The sequence below is a fragment of the Apus apus genome, chromosome 6 (assembly GCF_020740795.1).
Source record: "Apus apus isolate bApuApu2 chromosome 6, bApuApu2.pri.cur, whole genome shotgun sequence".
Classification (NCBI taxonomy): domain Eukaryota; kingdom Metazoa; phylum Chordata; class Aves; order Apodiformes; family Apodidae; genus Apus; species Apus apus.
In genome coordinates this window covers 21181541-21201684 of record NC_067287.1, presented here as the reverse complement: position 1 = coordinate 21201684, position 20144 = coordinate 21181541, and the positions used below count along the sequence as shown (strand labels likewise).

Here is a 20144-nt window from a genome sequence, read left to right as displayed (position 1 = left end):
TCCCTTTGTTCAGTCCTGACTATATTCCCTCCCGGCTTCTTGTGCACGTGCATACTAGCAAAGCATGGGAAGTTGAAAAGTCCTTGATTCCTTAGCAACAACTAAGAACATCAGTGCACTATCAACATTCTTCTCATACTAAATTCAAAACATAGTGCTATTCTAGCTACTGAGAAAAGTATTATTTCTATCACAGCCAAAACCAGGTTTGCCATGCTTTTTCACTGGATGAGACATATTCTAGAGCTCTTTATGTTGCTTCACTGAAAGCTTGTTCTGGGCTTTTTCATTCCCCATTGGCTTTATAAGGTACTGAAGCATATATGAAGTATAAGCTGTAAAAAATAGGAAGCTAGACCTTGATCAACCTGACAATGATTTGCTAACATTTACTGAAGTACAAAATAGTTTGTTACCAAATAATTTGTTTTCTTGGAGACAAAAATGTTAGCTTCTTTACCTTATTTTCCTGGAGAATTAAAAAAGCCTTTCTGGTTGGTTCTGAAATTAGGAAACTCGGGAGTTTCAGAAAGATAAGGTAGAAGAATTAAGTTAAGTGCATGGTTTGTTTGGTTTGTTGTGTTTTTTCCAAATGAGATGAGAGCAAAAGGAAATACATGTGGATGCAGAGATAAGATGCATCATCATATTGGTGAAAGAAGAAAAGGAAAGAAGTTTTGTGGGCTTTTTTTTTTTTTTTAGGAGACTGCTTAAGGATTTTAAAATCTATATTTTTCGTTATTTTCTATAGTCTGTTTTGCATGTATTGTTTTAAAGCTTTCCTTTTATCTGCTGGTTACACGTGTATTCTAGAATGACAAAAGCTGTCATACTCAATTGCTAGGAAGTTAAATTATTAAATTGGATAAATGCATATTTAGGATATTTGGATTGAAATAAACAGTTACTTAAGGACTTAGGGGATTGCATTGCAAGGCTGTTAAAAAAGTGGTTTCTATCCTTGAAAGAGCTACCATTCTTAAAATGTGGTGCTCATAACTTCAAAGTTTGTTTGATACCTTTAAAGGAATTGTGATTTAAAAAGAAAAATAAATAAGGAGAGAAGCTGCTTTCCAGGCTGCTTTTCTTGCCATTAGAAATGTGTCCTTTTTTTTTTTTCCTTTCTTTTCCCATCCCTTACCCTTTTAGCTGGATATTAGTTAGATTTACTGATCTAAAGGATGCTACTGTCAGTGGAGAGACTACGTGGTGGTATATTATCAGTGTTAATGAGAAGTGTTCCTAAAAATATATTGGACATAATTTTCATGCCATGTGTGTTACCATAAAATCTGAGTGCCTACTAGGAGCACATCAGGAAATTTGACTTACATTTGGGTTGTTGTTGAGCTATCTTCTCTTCAATAGTTAGGTCTCTGTGTTGATATATTCTGCTTTGGCATTAAAGTTATGCCTATAAGCCTGTTAAATAAACCAGACTAAATCAGTATGCCTTTCACATAAGTGAAAGGTGGTTTGTGCTGGCCTTGAATTCAGGAGAAGGGGGCCTCAAAGTAATTTGGAATGTGGTTCTAATAAGAATCTGGATTCTGCATAATGAACTTTATCTTCATTATAGAAAGCTGTGTGTGAAGCTGTTGATCTTTTTTCATCTCAAGCTGTAACTGATTGCCAGATAAGAAGAGTCCATTCAGAGTAATAAGAGAATGGAAGATAAAGATTGAGTCTTGGAGCTTCATTCCATTTTTAGTGGGGAAAAAAAAAAGGTCTGATCTCTCAAGCCTATGTGTTTGGGCCTGCAACGCTGCTCTGTAGTCTAGCAGTATTTGAGATAGAGGTTGTGGTACCTGCGTATCCCGAAAGATACAGTTTTAGGAGGTGAAGATTTGCAGTTGCAAATTTCTGCTGAATGTTTTCTCCTAAAATGTAAATTTTACTGAGGTATGAGCAAGTATTTGATTAAATAACTGGTTCTTTTGCAAGTATTTGTATATTTGGAGGTGTACTGCTTTGGGTTACAGTTATAGTTGCACCTTATTATTTTCTGGTCATCAGTTCTGAAAAATTTAAGATACCATGGATAATTCTCTGATTCTTTACATCTCTGTTTTGCTAAGGTAGAACTTGGTATAATTGATTATACTGAATACCATGAAAAAGCTTATCAGTTGCTTCTCTGAATTTATAACTTTGACTTTTGACATAAGCCATTGCTTAACAGACCCTCAAGAGGGGTTTGGAGTTTTTTTCAAAAGAGTTGTTGCATAAAGTGTTCTTTTCAAGTCAAGGAATCTGTATATTTTACACTGGTTTTTAGAGGAGAAGTTGTATATGGTTCTGAAAGATAAAAAAATATGGAAGATTCTGCTCCCAGAAAACATAACAGCTAGGTAGTGTTGGTAAAGTTTTTTTAAAAAAAATAGTAGAAGCAGCATTCCAAAATCTCTAGCAGCTACAAGAAGTAAAGAAAAGTAGTTTTTTAGGGTTCTTTTGTGAGTTTTGGATAATCTTCCAAGTATTCTCCTTGGAACATAGTAGAAGTTTGAATGGCAGTGGGTGGTAGCAATACCAGTCTTCTATCTAGTGCCACTGTAAATATGCTGTAAGTACTCATGTAATGTGATTGTGTGTCCTTTGGTTAGTGGGTTAGCTTTCAGGAGTAGGAATGAAGTTATTTCAAGTCAGAGGTCTGGGTATATTTTCAAAACTGTAAGTTACAGTGATCATGTAGGCAGCAAGGTGTTCTGTGAGCAGAAAAATTTATAAAGTCTGGCGTTTAAAAGAATTATATGTTTTGTACCTTACATGAAGTATCTTAGTGCTTGCTGCATTTTTAAAAATAGCTAGCTTAGACTGAGAACTGAAGGACTGTACAGAACTGTGTGTTCTTGAAAAAAACAGCTGTGTGTCTGTGAGTTAATGATGTATTTTAAGTAGCATCATGTATGAGGAAGGCAATTTAGTAGATGTTCTAGGATTTGTTCTATGGTGAAAGAAGGTTTGAATTCAGCTTTTCTGTCTTGTCCTTCAGATCACAAGGATGGTAGTGTGTGTTGCTTTTTGGTTCTGGATATTTAACAACAATAACAAAAACCAAACCAAAACAAAAATCCCAAACATAATAACAAAAAAACACTCCAGCAGACATAATGAAGAGAATACAGTGCACTCATTAGCATGTGTACGCTCTAAAATCTGAGCAGAAAAAAGGGAAGGGGATTGTATTTTGTGTGTGCTGTGGACTACCCATTCACCTGCTAAATTATTCTTACTGGTAAGGTAACCCAGGGGTGCTGATCTATTTAGTGCATTAGTATTTAGCATTGTATCTATTAGTGCATCTAGATACAGTTCATGTGACCTGCAGTAGCAATTTTACCTAACAGCACTTTGAATGAGCCTTAGCTATCCGCAGTGATTATTGCTTTCCCATGGTGGATAAACAATATAGCGTATGGTAGTATCTGTTCCTGCAATATATACACAGTTTGTACTTGCTAGAATTATGTAAGTGATTTTAAGTAAGCTCTGAACTTTTGTAAGCAGTGACTATCAAGTAGGCTAGTAAATAAAAATATTTCTAGTCCTGCTTCATTAAATACGTTACTTTTGGTAAACTAAAAATGATCATTTCAGAGTGGCGTGCACTTATGCACTTTCACTATTATGAAGCAAAACAGTCATTTAAACTTATCTGACAAATCTAGTGTGACTAGTATATTGTGCTTTGTCAGAGCAGTACTTTCCTATTAAGGTATAGATTGTATGCATACTAGGAAAGTTACGCTGTACACATCTGCTTGCCTTTTTTTTTTTTTAAAAAAAAAAAAAAGCCTTGTTGTACTGTGTCTGAAATAAATAGTTTTTGTACGTATGAGAAGCATGGAGTTGGCTTTCCAAATCTTGGAAGTGGTACACAAGCAAATTTTAAGAAGCAAGAGTTTAAAGAGGATTCGTGGTTGTTCTGCACTGCACATACTCATAGTGAAACAGTCTTTACCCTAGAGAGCTACAATATGTAGAAGTTGGAGGAATTTTTACTAGGCAAGTTCTGAAGTGGCATTACAAGTGCTGATAAGCGCACTGCAGTTTTAGACTGCAGGGAGTTTCCCTGCATTGCTGGAAAAGATACCTCCAGCTCCATATGTGGCTGCGTTTGGGTAAACTCCCCCACCTTCAGAAACAAAGTGTGGTATCATCAACCTGCCACGTGTGGTTTGATTTTTCAAAAGAAGGCTCTGCCAGCAACACGTTTCCCAAGTGTCTCCTTCATGATGGTTTTTCTCTTGATAGGGTTTTCTTCCGTCAGGGGAGGTCTGGGTACCAGGCTCTGCCGTAAAGGAGCTCTGGTACCACACACCATCATCTGCCTTCCCGTGGAAACAAGGGCAACTTGCATTAGCCACGTAGCAGAGCCAGTGCTTTCCCTACCAGAAGGACTAGTGATACGGCCAGGAGTGGCCAAAATGTGTGGTACAGAAAGATCTGTCTAGTTCTTGAATGTTAGATCTGTGAGACAGCAGAGAGTTGTATAAGAAACTCTCATGTCTTAATAACTGCAAGGAAAGCTATGCTGATGCCTTGGTTGTTAGGATGCTTAGCTGATGTGTAGAAAATCATAGGAGCACTTAAACTTTGCAAACTGTAGTTTTCATTAAAAGGGAATTCCAAAAGCGTTTTTTCCTATCACTGCAAGTAGTAACTATGTATATTCAAATAGTTCTTTCTGAACTGATGTGTTGTCCTATGGGACTGAAAAGCATAACTTGTTGCATCTTAAGTGAAAAAAATGAGGCTGTATCACTTTATATGGTACTTGAGGGATATGATATTAAAATAATGCATAAAGACTTTGGCATTAAATATATTAAAATAAAGCAGCTGAAATGTTTCCAGTTGAAGATAAATTGAATATTCAAGTAGTTGAAAAGATAAAAACAAAGAACGCAGTTTCTGTAAATACGGAAGAGTGTTTGTCTAGATCATCTTTCAGTCTCATTAAACAGCCATAAGTGATTAAAATACAAATTAGAAAGCTGCACATCATGTTGCAGCCTACTCATGTAGGCTGAGCTCATCAGAACCTCCTTTGTTCCTCCATTTCCTTCCACCTTCCCCTTGCTGCCGATGCCAGCAGCACTGCTTTACCCCATTTAGCAGGGCTCTGCGGAAGCACCACCTTTGCTAGGGTCTCTGTTACTCTTGGCTCCTTTCATATTGCGGATCCTGTTTCTTCCTTTGCTGCCCTTTGAGCCTCCATATAACCCTACATTCCCTTGCACGTGTTGGGGACTGTGGTCTACCTTCAGATTTTCCTTTTTTCCCTATGATTCTTAATTGTTTGTCTTGGACATTGATATGTTGATAGCCTAAACAATTTATACAGTATGGAAAACAAGGGGATTGCAGAATTGGGGGGGTTTATGCTGGGAAATATTTTGCTCCTGTCAGCTAGTTTTTAATCTATACATCTCACGCTACAGACTCCATGTCCCTTACATGCCTCTAGCAGGTTCTAATTTTCACCAGAATAGACAAAGCTATTCTGATACACAGAACTTTCCCCAGATTTTCTGGAATTCACTGAGTGTAGTCATTATTAATTAAGTAAGAGGTGGTGAATAATTTTCAAGTTGAGGTTATAAATAGTTTATTTGTATAGAACAGTGGTTCATTTGGCTTTTTTTGGTAAAACATTAAGAAATATAATTAATTTATCTATCTCTTTTAGGAGCAATGGATGAGCTTCATAGCCTGGACCCAAGAAGACAAGAATTGTTAGAGGCAAGATTTACAGGAGTAGTAAGTGGCAGCACTGGGAGTACTGGAAGTTGCAGTGTTGGAGCTAAAGTAAGTTCTAAGAGCAGTCGTCCAAACCTGCCATCTTTGAAATATTAATTTATCTCGCATTCTCTCATTCATATATTGCCCATGTGATTTACTTGTCAAAGTACTGTGCTGGAGAAGGCTCTTGGAAAAATCCTTGTTAGTCAGTTATTTTGCTTTGACATGGAATTGTTTATCCTGCACCTGTCTATGACTTGGACATCATATTGTTCTTAAAAATGCCAAAGAATGGGCTTATATAGGCTCTTTTCTGGTTTTGCTCTAGTGCACATGTGATCAGAGATTGGAAGTTTTTCCAAGTATTTAAGTGGAGTTTTCCCTCCTGCAGCTACTTAAAGCTTGGCTTGAAATAGACACAGGGAGTCTGATGTGACCTCTGTTGTTAAGATTATGCTTGTTTGAAGACTAATGTATTTAGATTAACAAAGCCAAATTTGTTCAACTTTTCCAGACATTTATAGGAATTTTAGATACTTTCATTGTAGACTTTCAGCAGTCTATCTGTTAGTATCTAAACCAGCATGCAAAACATGAGGAAAAACCTTATTAACATAGTGGGAATTAATTACCTTCTGTGTGTCTCATACCACCCTTCAGTTGATACACCTGCAAAATAAATTTGCCTTTATTACAAATTCTGTTTAAGTTACTAGCTTCAGTTTTCAAGACCTGTCTTGGAATACTATTGCCTAGCCAAACTTCCTCTTTGCCTGAATACCCACATCCACACATACCAAATCTGCATTTTCCTAACCTAGCAAGACAATACAGAGGTTGCAGATGCACTTACTGGTTATTTTTTGAAACAGTCTAGGTCATTATTTTTTAGTAATTAAATTGAGATTTACTAATTGAGACTACTACTTTAAAAGCCTACCTTTGTCTACTGTGTTGCTGAAGAGTTTTGGAATTGTTGGGGAAACAACTTTGTTACTTTGGGGGGAAATGGTTTAAGAATGTGGAATAATATTGTTAGTAGGTTGTAATTTTCTTGTATTGAATGGATTTAAAAAATAATCTCTTCCAGAGCCTAGTATCTTCTTTGGAAAATGAAAAATTTTAGTTGTCTCCAGCACTTTCAGCAGTATTTGCTTTATATGCCCATTCTGTGGAATAATTTCATAGGGTTTTTAATAAGACATTTCAGTCAAACAAGATTGAAACGTTTTTGAATGTTTTAGAGTTTTACTTTGCTTAAGAGCAGTCGAAATACGGAATTTACTCTGTCTTGTCAAAACATCCACCTGTCAAACTTCTTACCCCTTTGCAAATCACCAGTCCTCTATAATAATTTTTTTTCTTTAAAGCATTACATTTCATTACTATTACTTCTTTAAACTGTGAATTATAATAGTGGATTAGCTGTTTTATAAAGCTGCATATAATGTTTAGTATTTTATTTATCTTGGTAGGCATCAACAAATAATGAAAGTTCAAATCACAGTTTTGGAAGCTTGGGATCTTTAAGTGATAAAGAATCAGAGGTAAGTATATGGGGAGGATACATTATTACTTCAAAATTTTAATGCTAACAAGTAATATTTATTCCAATTTGATGCCTTATTTTATATAGAAGCTTTTAAAGTAAAATACAAAATGCACAGCTAGATAGGAAAAAGCATACCTTACTAAAATATACCGTCTCTTGGAGAAGTCGACATAACTTTATAAAAGTTTCTTTGGATTTTTGGTCATGAAACTAGCTGCTTTTGCTTTATTATACATGTAGTCATAGTGTAAGAGTATATACAGCTTTTGGAGCTGAAAATTCTTAGTCAGTTTGCTGTATTTTGTTTAGTAAGTAGTAAGGTTTTCATCAGCACAGGTAAACTTCAACTCGTCTTTGCATCTTAGAAAATACTCTAGAAACTAATTTGCTATGTTTTCTTTCAAAATATGGATTTATTTCAAGGTCAGACAGTAGCTATCATCTACATTTGTAAAAGCTGCAGTTGTCACTGTGTTTTCTTACCTAGTACCACTATGTAAGCCAAAAAAGGATTCATACTCTTACTAGGTTTTAATGTGCAGAGTGCAGACTATCTTGGAGTAAATTTTCCTCTTAGTGATCAGCACTGATGTAGTTGGAGTAATGCAGTTCTTAGAATTTACCTATTTTTGAGTTGGTGAGTCCCTCTGACAGTTTTGCTTGTGTACATCACAGATTGCATCAATAAGATGGTTCCCACTGTAGGCGAGAGTGTATTTCTAGCCCAGGCTAGACCTGTGTTTGCATATGTCATGCTGGAGAGAGAGTTGTTTAAAATGTGCTTTTGACATTATTTTCACATGTTAAAACTTTATTTTGCGGCTTGATTTTTCATTCAGTCACTGTGAAACACTGATGTTTGCTTTTATATTGGGCTGAATTTAGTTGGTTCCCAAGACTGATACCTTCTAAATGAATATTCTATATGTGTGATTTTGTTTTCCTCTTTGAAAAAGTCTTTGCGATGTTTTTTTCCCCTTGCCTTTCCCAGCTGCTTTTTCTTTCCATTGTATATAGGCCATTTTCTTAACCAGAAGAGTGACTGCCTGTTGTTTTTCCTCATGGCTTTTCCTAGAAATACTTGAGGCAGTGTTGCAATGATGCAGTTCTGATGTCGATGTGGGAATGGAAGTGTGCTGCAGTAGCCTGGAGGTTATGATGCATCACTGCAATTCTTTGACATAAAAATGTGTCTCTGTGTAGTTGAGTGATCTCAAAACGCTGTCTTTATGTGTAATAACTTTTTGTGTAGTAAAATACAACTTTACAGTTTTATACAGGAGATACAGGGACAAGGTTTTTCCAAGGCATGTAAGTTTGAAAGTCCAATCCATATATTCAGTCTGCACAGTGTTTTAACCCCAAGCCATGCTTCTGGGTAGGAACAGTTTTGGTTTGCCTTTTTTTTTTTTTTTTTTAGGTTGTGTTGGGGTTTTTTGTGGTTTTGTTTTTTATTGTTTGTGGATTTTTTTAATATTCTAAAACATGTATTCTTAGATGGAAATAGACTTTTCTAGAAAATCCCTGCACAGATCTCCAGTGCACAGAGCTTCAGGTTTCTTGTGTTTTCTGAAAGATGAGTCTAAATGACATTGAATAATGAAATATGATTTCTTGAGCCATTTCCAGAAGATGTCAGTTGTATTCACTTAAATTAAATTATAATTGTAATACCAAATATGTTAATACTTTTTTAGAGTTTTATTCTTAAAATAACATCTGGTTACTTATATATTGTCATCCTATAAAAAGAACACTTCTGTTCTTAATATTGAGAACAGGTTGTGGGATTTTTTTGGTGTTTTGTTTTTTTTTAATGCTGTGACAATGAAGGTTTCATGATAATAGGGAATGCCTCTTGTGATCGGTAGTGTAGAAATACAAAGACTCCTAGAGGAGGCAGCGCAATCATTTGATGCTGGGAGAGCTGTTGTATTACAATAGGTATCAGAAGGAAAAAAAAAACTAGAAATGCAAATCTTGGAATCTCTGAAATTAATTTCTAGCAAAAATGTCAGTTTCTGGTCAAATTGTGAGGAACATTAATGTTATAATTCTGTGCTTTCATCACTAAGTGGCACATTAAAAGGAAGTCTTTCACATGTAGTTTTCATAGCAAGGGAGGCTTCCCATACACACTTACCTTTTTGTTTTTCTGGTGTGAGTTTTTTTCTTTTTTACTATTTACACAAAGGGTTGCAGAAAATAGAACTATTAGAATTGCAGTTTGTTTTGGTTGGTTGTTTTTTTTTTTTCCTATCTGATGGATATATGAAGAGAGGCAACTACCTGAAAATAGTTTTAATTGAGAGACTTCATAGAGGTAAACTTTGGTCTGCAAAATAACTTGAAACCTGGCTTTATTCTGGATTCAGTTCAGCATTGTGAGCAATAAACATTAGCTGGATGTGTGATCTTAATATCCAGACCTGTGTTCCAGGTTTTTTTAAAATGTATATGTAATTTTTATTTTATTAACTGCTCTGTTGCTGTGGTACATAGGTATTAATTTGAGTGTGTATTGTTTACTTGTAGTTAGGGTAAATCCTAAATTGGCTACCTCTGGTTGTAAACAAGTGCTTCTGGTAGTCTTTGAATATTTTGGCTTTCCCTGCCATTTCTTATTCTTGGTTACAACTGCATTATTTTATTTATAACCAGTGTTTTCTGTAGGTAATTAATTATGTAAGGGAGGACAGCTTTGTCTGTGCCTTGATTTGTCCAGTTTGATTAGTTATTTAAATGTCTTGCTCTGCTTTCTTTGTAGCTGTTTAGTTCCTGGAGTCCCAAATAATACAGAGCCCTCATTATAAGTGTAATTTCACATGTAACTAAAGGTTTTATCTAATTGGAAGTTATAATGTATTGCAGAGGAAAAGAGTACTGCTGCGTTTGTTTGCTGTAGTTGTAAAGGTTTGGGCAGAGGGTAGGATTTAGAAAATAATTGTGAAAAACGATTAGCTTATTCATTATGAAACTGAAAAAATCATAGCTATTAACCGTATTGGAGATGTAAGTATTGAGAGACAAAAAATAAAAACTTTGATTTTATTACACATTTACAACCCAAAATTTCCTCTACAAAAAGAACTTCCTGAGTTATGCTATTACTGGTTCTACAATAATGGTAGAAAATATTTAACAATACATAAAATATATTAAAATATAGAGGGTTTTTTTTTAAAGGAGATTCAACTAGGATTAACCAGGGAGCATTGGTACTTAGGAGTGTTTCTTTCATAAAAGAGGATGTGGAAAGCCAAGATCTAAAACTTTAAATGTGAAGAGAAGACTCAAAGGAAGCACATGAAAATTGAGAGGTAAATAAGGATCAAAAGCATGATGTGGGTTAGCTTTAACAAAGCTTTACAATCTAACTTTGCATAACTTCAGAACTGCTTTGTCTTGCTTATGAAATTTGGGGGGATTTTAATGTGAACATTAGGCATTGTACCTGCTTCTGAAAGCAACTTCAGTCTTTGTTTATCAGGAGGATGCTCCACAGCCCCGTTAGTCTTCAGTTTCTGGTAGTTCACGTGATTCCATTCATTAGAAAGGATCTTTTAAGAACATTTTCTGGTGATTGATGTATGCTGTACATCACCATGTGGATTTTGTACTTAGGAAAAGTGAACGTGACCTTGTTGGTTAACCTCATTAATAAACTCATTAGTGTGCTAATACTTTCTAGTTTGGAAGGTTAAATTAAGCACTGAACAAAATCAGAAGAGCTTAAGGAAATAGACATTTACAAATTACTTGAGTTTCAGTTTTTAAACTATATCTAGTTTAAATGTAACAAAACATCAGCCACTATACTTGTAAACTCAGTTTGGTGGGGGAAATCTTAAATGTTTAGCCATTAATTAGCCTTTAAACAGCTGGGTTTTTTGCTGTTTATGGTAGGTAAAACTGACTATATTAGAATGGTAAATGCAAAATGGAAAGCTGAAAAATAGGATGAAAATGCTTGTTTAAATAGTTTTAATTTAGTTGTGCAGAAAGATAGCTTAATTTTACCTGTTTACCTGGCAGTAATTGCAAATTATTCAAGTAATATTTCTAAGCTATGTTTTATGCTTTTAGAATGATAGAGTCTAAAGATTATCTTCACTTCCTGTAGTGAAGTACTTCTATACATAAGGAGTCTGTGTTGTACAGTTTGTTGATATGTGATAGCACTGTAAAAGATACACATTTTGGCTGGAAGAGTTTATTTAAAATAAAATGTATGTAATTTTAACTTTATTTTTAGCCTGGTAATATAACAGTTAACAGTTTTAAGACTTCCAAAGGTGTTTTTATGAGCTAAAACTTATAAAAAAATACATGGTATAGACAAGACCTTTCTTGTCCTGACTGTTATAATTTTCTGTATATCACAGGGCAACTTAAAGTGGTTCTTTGCCAAAACAAATAGGATATTTGCAGTACATTTATATTTTAAGATATCAATATGAAGGTTTTTGAACTGAAACATATTTGAAATGCTTTTAGTGATGAGTTGATATTTGAATTTTGATATAATTTGCTATGTTGAGAAAGAACACTTGGAGCACAAAATGACAAATACAGTAAAGTGATAAAAAGATGGTGTAGTGAAAGATAAAAGAGCACTGATCTCAAATTTAGACTGAGATATTAGAGACCATTGATTTCTTGACTGTAAAACTAAGAGTTCATGTAATGGCTTCTGTGCTTTCTTCAGCAACTGGTATGAGATTGATTAGACACTGAATACACACACAGCTGCAGTATCTTTTCCTTGCACCAAAGCAGCTTGTAGAATTTAACTTACGCTGGGGAGACTAACTGGTTTGAGTTCTCAGATCAAGGGAGAGCAAATACAGAGATGTTTCTGATCGCATCCCTTTCTTATTATCTGTGTTGTACATGACGGTTGTGGTTTCTAGGCAACTATATATAATATTTCCAGAATAAAACAGGAGCAACAACACTTTTCAAGTGGATACTCAAATTTTGAGCAATTGCTCTTTTTTTTGCTCTTTTTAAAAAATTTTTTTATTTTTTTAATCCTATACAGATTCTAGAAATCTACAATTTATATTAGTTTGGAGATTACTTTTGCACTTCTGAAAATGCATGGCGTTATTTGCTTCCTACTGAAGCAGTAGAACTTTGTGATATACTGTGGCAATGTGTAGAAAACACTATCAAGAATCAGCTTATTTCACTAAGTATTAAGCTTTAAAACACCCACAGGTATAATGTAGCTGTAAGCGAAACCAAACTGGATGTTCATAAACCCCAGAATGAATGAAAAGGTATAATTAGGTATAAGGCATAAAGAGTATAAAAAGGTATAAGGCTTAACAATTAATATGTAGAGTTGCCTTTTGGGAAATTATTTAAGAAGTATTTATCACTTTCTTAAATACCTTTTCTAGCTTGTATTTATCTGATTGACCAAGGATCATATTACCTACTTAACTACAATCTGAAATTACATCCCTGCTGAATTGTGAAGTCATGTTTTATGAATGACAATTTAAACCTATTTCGCAACAATATGGTAATAATATAAATAAATAGACCTGCTGTTGGATCGTGTTCTTTTTGTTGTTTGTAGACTCCAGAGAAGAAACAGTCAGAACCTTCCAGAGGAAGAAAAAGAAAAGCAGATACTCAGAGTGAAAGCAGCCAAGGTAAACAAATGAATTGGATAGTTACTGCATGTAATTAATACAATTACAACGCACAAAGTCTTGTCTATTAGCCTTAAAAATTCTGTATTTTTTCTTGTCTTTTGCATAAGACAGTTGTTGGGTTTTGGATGATAAATCATGAATCCTCCCTCCCCCCTCATTTGTCACTAGAAGGGATGGGCAAGTAAAACCTGACCTGGGCTGGTAACTGCCCATAAGAATTGTGTGCTACTGCATGTGTAACTTGCAGCTATGATACAGCTCTCTACTCTTTAAGAATTGTAGCAGCTCCTCTCATCCAAAATACCTTTGTGGTTTGTATTTCTTTTCAGTAGGTAAAGGGGAAAAGGGATTACAGATTATAATATCTTGATTGCTTGTTTTTCAAGTTTATTTAAAAACTGAATTTTATTCTTCCTTTTCTAAGGATTATTGTACAGTGTAGTTGTCTAGAGGAATGAGGAAACTGGGATAAAACAATTTCCAACTGAATATTTACAAAGCATAGTTTTTGTCATTCTTCTCTTTATTGTGCATTTTGGGGGAGACATTGTGGATATTTAGCTTTAACACAAAAATTCATCAGAAGGGGAGAGGGAACAGTTTTGATAACATCTGTATTAGCTTTTTTTAATTCTTAGTAGAGCTAGGAAATGCCACTTCAGATACACATCAATCAGCTCCAATATCTGGAAGTCTTCACGATGCAACATACTATTAGTAGAAGAATTATGTAGTTTCACTGAAATTAATTTCTTTGTAAGTGTTGCTTTAAAGAGACCCATTTTGTTCAGACAACTTGGTTGAAATTTCTTATTTGCATTGTTCTAGTAGCCTGTTCTTCCTGGTATCGATGAGAGTTGATATTAGGGTGATCAAAATTTTTGGAACTTTTTGGCAAAGACAACATTATTATAATGTCTTATAATTACTATTTTACTGTGAGCAGCAGTGAAACCGAATAGTCTGCACTGCAATATTCTCAAGGAACTGCCGTAGGAAACTGCAACATATTGGAGTGGTACAGGACAGTTGCAGGGCAGCAAATACTGCTAGTTTATTGAAAAAGGGAGTAAGAGATCCATCTCTTGCATATTGCATACCTAGATTTTTTAATAGTTTTATTATTTATTATTTTGTAAATAATCCATAGATGATGAAGAAGAGTGTTGTTTAGAACATGGAGGTAATTGGAAAGTGAGATAAAATCAGTGTAAATCTATTCATAATTGGCTGTGCCAAAGGAATTTTATGTCTTTCTTCACTGCAGAGTTCTGTAACGTGACATAGAATAGATTTTTCTGTACTGAAAAGTAATGCAGTCTGTCTCATTTATCTGGTTGAAAGCAAATTTTAATTTGATAAAGCGATATATGACAATGAAGCATGAAGACAGAAGTCACTAGCAGAATTATAGGATAGGTAAGGAACAGCCAGAGATCAGTGATATGCAGCCTAGGTGGGTAAAATACTGGAAGAGCTAGCTGTGTGCTCTTCTAGGTCTTCTAATTATTTTATCTAAACATTTCTGTTAGAAGTCATAACACAAAAAGGGCTGCCGAGTGTTTCTGTTTCTTCGTGGTATTTCTTAGTGACACAAAGTTATGCAGCCCTGAAAACAGAGACACATTGGACTAGAAAAAATTATTCAGGGCTGAAGCAATAGTTGAGCTTAAAAATCTTTGCTTAGAAGTCCAACATTACATTTTTGGACCTATGGGTAATGACTTCCTAATTTATTCCAAAAAATTATTTCTATAAAGAAAAAACCTTTTAACAATGGTCCATTTTCAAGATCACAGAATCATAGAATGGTTTGAGTTGGAAGGGACCTTGAAGATGATCTTGTTCCAACCCCCTTGCCATGGACAGGGACACCTCCCACTAGATCAGATTGCTTACAGGCCCATCCAACCTGACCTTGAACACTTCCAGGGATGTCTCCTAACAGATAGATAGTCTGACCTATGCAGGAAACAAATACAGTCTTAAGATTTAAAGCATTTTTGCCATTGGGTAAGGCATGGGTGTGATCTCTGGAATATCACTTCTGGGTCACACACCAATGCTCCTGAAGTCTCGATATTGATTAAGATAAAATAAATTCTTCTCTCAAATTTTGCTCTATCTATCTCCCTAGTTAACCCTGTGAGTTAGCTGATTCATAATCGGGTTCCAGGAATGGAAATACTTTTCATCCTCCATGCCCACGCTGTTACTGGCATTTAGGGAAATCCTTGGGCTGAAGATTTGTGCACAATAACTCACCTGGAGCATATAGTGTTATCAGACTTGGTCAATTTGATATTTTCGAAGTGGGTGAACTTTGAGATAGTGCTTGAAAAGAGGAGGAACTTAGAGCTAAAGGTTTGATCTGTGGGATGAAGCATGAATTTCCTGTTCTGTAGAAGTGGTTGAGGCTTACTGCTAAGTCTGCACTGATCTAGTTCAGGAATTTAAGTGTGACTTAATTTCTGATTTCTCAATGAATGAAATATGCAAATTTCTTTGTGGCCAATCCCATAATTATATACATATCACATATTAGCACATCAAAGAAAAACAATTAACAACTGGTAAGACTTTGCTATAATTACCAAATAGGTAAGAATGTAAGACATATATCTGTAAGTAATTTAGTTAATCACTTCTAATGTGTGAATGTATTTGTTTCAGGAAAGAATATTGGGGGACGTGGTCACAAGATAAGTGATTATTTTGAGGTAAGGATTTTGTGTGTTTGTAAAATTTAGCTTTAAAATTTACTTTTACCTGTTTTGGATGTTACAAAAATTTTGCTTGCAATGGACAGGCCTCTTGAGAGGATACTTTTTTTTCTTTATGTAAGTTTTATGAGTATTAATTAAACCTTGAAGTAGAGATGCAGAGGTCTCTTGCTACAGCCTGAGCTAATACACAAAAAACATTTTCTTTCATGAAGTTCTTTAAATGGCCAGAGGCTACATGAATAAAAGTAATACAGTCTGATTTACAAATTCTGTGTGCACAAGCTGTATCATGCAGTAGTTGTATAATGTATTTTGAGAAGATTGACTAATTGTAGGGTCTTATCTTCTCTACAGTATCAAGGTGGAAACGGCTCTAGTCCAGTGCGGGGCGTACCTCCTGCAATCAGATCTCCTCAGAATTCACATTCCGCTCCTTCTTCTGTAAGTTTGTGAATTTCATAACTGCTGGAGATAATTTGAAAAAAATCTGAACTCGAGGAAAGAGTTTTCAGAGAAAGAATTCCTGGGAAGCAGTTAATTCTTTCAACAGTGAAAAAAAAAGGATCAAGTTAAATATTAAAAATAAAATGTTCTGTTAATGCTGGGACTTTTTCTCTAAAACATAATTTTTAAACACAAAGTAATTATTTAAATGTGGAATAAGTATTTTAATTGCATCTATTCACAAGCCTCATACTAAAAAGGGGAGGACTTTTTGTTACCTGTGAGGAAACTGAACCCCTAACTTGGAACTTTATAAGCCCAGATTTTGATAAATCACAGGTTTTTAAATAATTGACATCTGATTTGCCTGTATCCATTTAAAATTCTCTGAGTTGCTCGTGCTAATTCATTTTTTCCTCATATGCACAATTTCAGTTTTAAGCATACACACATGATTCTAAATGGCCAGATTCTGCCAGTTAGAGAAATTATTTATTTTCTCTGTTGGTAGACCTCTTTGTACTTTCAACTTCAGGGATCATGTTATTCCTGTGGAATTTGGCTTGAAAATGGTCTCATTCACACAAACTAGTGGGTTTTGAGAAGTTTCATTAACAGAATTTGTGTTCTGATCTGCAGTAGCTTCCCCTTTCTGGTTCTCCCATGGGAAATAACTTCTGCAAAAAATACTTACAGTACTTTATTTTTGAGATGTGAAAGCTTAGAATCAGAAAAATAAGACTGTGTAAGAGACTCGTCACCTTATGTCAGTCTTGTCTTGTCTTAAGTCTTTTAGTCATTTTCCCAAATGTGACAATCTTGTTTTTTTCAGAGAATATTTTTGTATCCTTTCTAAACAACGAGTCGTATATAACAGTATAGTGATAGCGGTCAGTGCAGTGCCCCAAGCAGTATCCTCTATAATAAAGACAGCAGTTTCCTCTATTCTATAGAGTGTTCCTGCCGCGGTAAACAAGGCTATGTTCATAACTGAATATTACAGTCGTATCTAAAATCCTTTGTTTTCATGCATTCCAGGTTCGACAGAATAGTCCTTCTCCTACTTCATTAGCTTTCGGGGACCACCCTGTCACACAACCAAAGCAGTTATCTTTTAAAATTACTCAGGTAACTATTTTTGAGAAGAGGTATCTTCTATCACTTAAGACTGTAGAAAAAAAACCCACAACCCAATATATTTATTTATTTGTCTTTCAACTTGAAACTCTTAAAGGTTTTCAAAAGCTTTGCTTTTTGCAATCCACCAAAACATTTTTCTGTTAACTTCAGCAACTCATAATTCAAATCTGATTACTTTTGTGTTCTGGACTTGCTCTGCTTCCAAGATTGCATGTCCTGAGTAGTTAGATGACCATGTTGTTGGTAGGCTTCTGCTCAAGATTTTAGCTCTTCTGTAATCTTAGAAGTAGAGGCTGCTTTTTCAGGCAGTATTTGAAGAGACAGCTGCTGTTGTCAGATTGCATTTAAAATATGACATTGAAGAAGAAAAATGAGATGGTAATCAAAGTGATAAAAATCTAGCTCTGTCCTGATTTAAAAGCCAAAAGCAACAGTTTTATCTTGTGTGCCATTTCTGATGTGATCTGTTCTGTCTTTCAAAACTTAGAGCAAGGCTACTTCACCTGTTGACCAAATACAGAGAATTGAAAGTAATAAGCTGACATTCATATTCTTGCTCTGTTCTGTATGCTTTTTTTGTGAACAGTAACTTTTCAACTAGTGATGAAATCTTTTAATACTGTTAGTGGTTTTCCCAACTGTTCATTCTTGTCTTCATGAAGAGTGAACAAAGTTTTGAGTAAGAACCTTCCATGTCACTTTCAAATCACATGGAAATAAGATGTGCTGGTCTTGTTGAATGTTTTAAAACGGTTTATTTCTCCATGCAACAGACATGAGAAAAATAAGCTGTAATTTTTAAAGGAAAGGATAAATACTTCACAATGTTTTGGGGTTGTTGTTTTTTTTTTTAGACTGATCTCACAATGCTGAAACTAGCTGCACTAGAAAGTAATAAAAATCAAGACTTGGAAAAGAAAGAAGGTCGTATAGATGACTTACTCAGGGTAAGTGTTAGACATGGTGTAGAGATATTCAGATCAACAATATATTTGAGGCAAATATTTTAAATGTTTGAATAATCCATGTTTTTAAAAATTACCCTGGAGTTACATGCATTAAAAGACGGAAGGAGGTTTTAATTTTTGTAATTTTTTTTCTGAAAATCTGACAAGACTGCAAAATTAAATGCATAAGGTTTTTTTCTGATTCTGTGCCGTAGCTTGTTGGATTAAATATGTTTATAGGCTTTCTGAAGGTGCAAAGAAAGCTGATGCTGTTTTACAGGTAGTTAATTAGTTCCTTAAGTTCATAATATAATTTAATGGAACAGGTGTATTTTTATTCTTCTAATTGTGAATAGCAGTTATCAGTGGGACAACTATTGGCAGAGTCAGAATGGAGCTGATTGACAGAAATTATTACTTGCAATAAATAACTACTTTTACTAAGGAACCTATGCTATACTGTGCTCTAAGACCTGTTTTCAGAAAAAAAAATCTTAATGCTTTTTCTCTTGAAGGAAGTGTTGGAGAGGTGATATATAGAAATATGAAATAAAAATGCTATATTCATAGTCTGTTTAGTGTTTATATGTAGACAAGTCTATATTAACTCATGCAATCATACATTATTAAATTGTATGTGCAGACTCTTTTAGCACATGTTCAACAGTATAGAATAGACAAACCTAACATTTACAGAAAATAATTTTAAACAAAGTAAATAATGCTGTAGATTCGTCAAGGTAATAAGTTAAAGTATATATGTTTATGCATTCTCCTTAAGTTATGTGAAGTTAGCTTTATTTTCTGTGACAGCTTATATATCTTTTCATGCTTTGTATGTGTGGATTAGGCTAACTGTGATCTTAGAAGACAAATAGATGAACAACAAAAGCTACTTGAAAAATATAAAGAAAGGCTAAACAAATGTATTTCAATGAGCAAGAAGCTTCTAATTGAAAAGGTAAGCTTACTGCTTTTAACATTTTTGTGAGAAAAACTGTGAGGTTCCTGTAGAACTCCCATTATGATTCCTTAATTTTTACTTAATTTTGACTTTGACTTTTTCATACTAGTCTCTGAGACTGAAGCTTCACATGTGTGGTCTCTATCTGGCTGTTAGTGTCTTTGTAAGCCTGAATAGGAAAAATAAATTTTTGAGCCTTTGTCAAATTGTGGAAAATGTCCCTTTTTATTTTAAGGGAGGTTTCCCATCATGAGTAATTCAGATATAGCAAAGCATAAAAGATAACAATATATTTGTGAGTGGCAAATTATCTGGACAAATTGTAAGAATAACATAACAGTGGATGAAAAAATTTCTGAACATAATCTGTGGTGGAGAAGAGATGGATAAAGTCTTTTTGTGAGACACTTAAGTCGCTGAGATTTTTTTTTTTAATGTAAAATGATTAAATGCTGTGTTAGCTCAAAATTAATGGGAACAAGGAAATGAATGTGACCATTAACCATCATACTTCTATGAAAGAAATGTTTATTTCAAATTGAATGCCAATTATATTTAAACTAGCAGCAGTTTCTTAAAAGACAAGGGTACCTTGTCTCTCTCTTCTTTAAAACACCCTTATTTGAAAAAAAAAAAAATCTAGTGAGAAGTCAAAACAAAACCAAAATCAATTTATTACTAATTAGGGTACAAAAAATTCAAGGTAAACAGCAAGTCTCTTCCCTAACACTGGTTGCTAGATGCTGCTGTCAGATACATAGGGCGCAAATGGATCCATTAGAGGATCAGGGTGACTTTCCTCGTTATTTTGCCATAAATAGATTATTGCAGGTTTTTTAAAGTTTCTTTATGAGGGAAATGCAGGGAAAAGATGCATTGGATCTGTTCAGCATGGTGCTAGAGGGGCACCTTCAGACTGAGAATATCACATAGACCAGTTTTCATGAAAGGCCCTGC

General features: G+C 34.6%; 1 protein-coding gene across 2 annotated transcripts in view; it reads left to right on the top strand.

Annotated features, from left to right (window-relative positions):
* The window catches only part of TLK1 (tousled like kinase 1), a 66544-nt gene that overhangs the window by 20688 nt on the left and 25712 nt on the right, over positions 1–20144 (top strand). For both annotated transcript variants that reach the window (XM_051623425.1, XM_051623424.1), the window contains exons 2-9: positions 5693–5811; positions 7221–7292; positions 12888–12963; positions 15640–15686; positions 16047–16133; positions 17175–17264; positions 18131–18223; positions 19074–19184. In XM_051623425.1, coding sequence (XP_051479385.1) covers positions 5698–5811; positions 7221–7292; positions 12888–12963; positions 15640–15686; positions 16047–16133; positions 17175–17264; positions 18131–18223; positions 19074–19184 — 690 coding nt within the window. In that variant the 5' untranslated portion in view covers positions 5693–5697. The remainder of the gene's footprint in view (positions 1–5692; positions 5812–7220; positions 7293–12887; positions 12964–15639; positions 15687–16046; positions 16134–17174; positions 17265–18130; positions 18224–19073; positions 19185–20144) is intronic.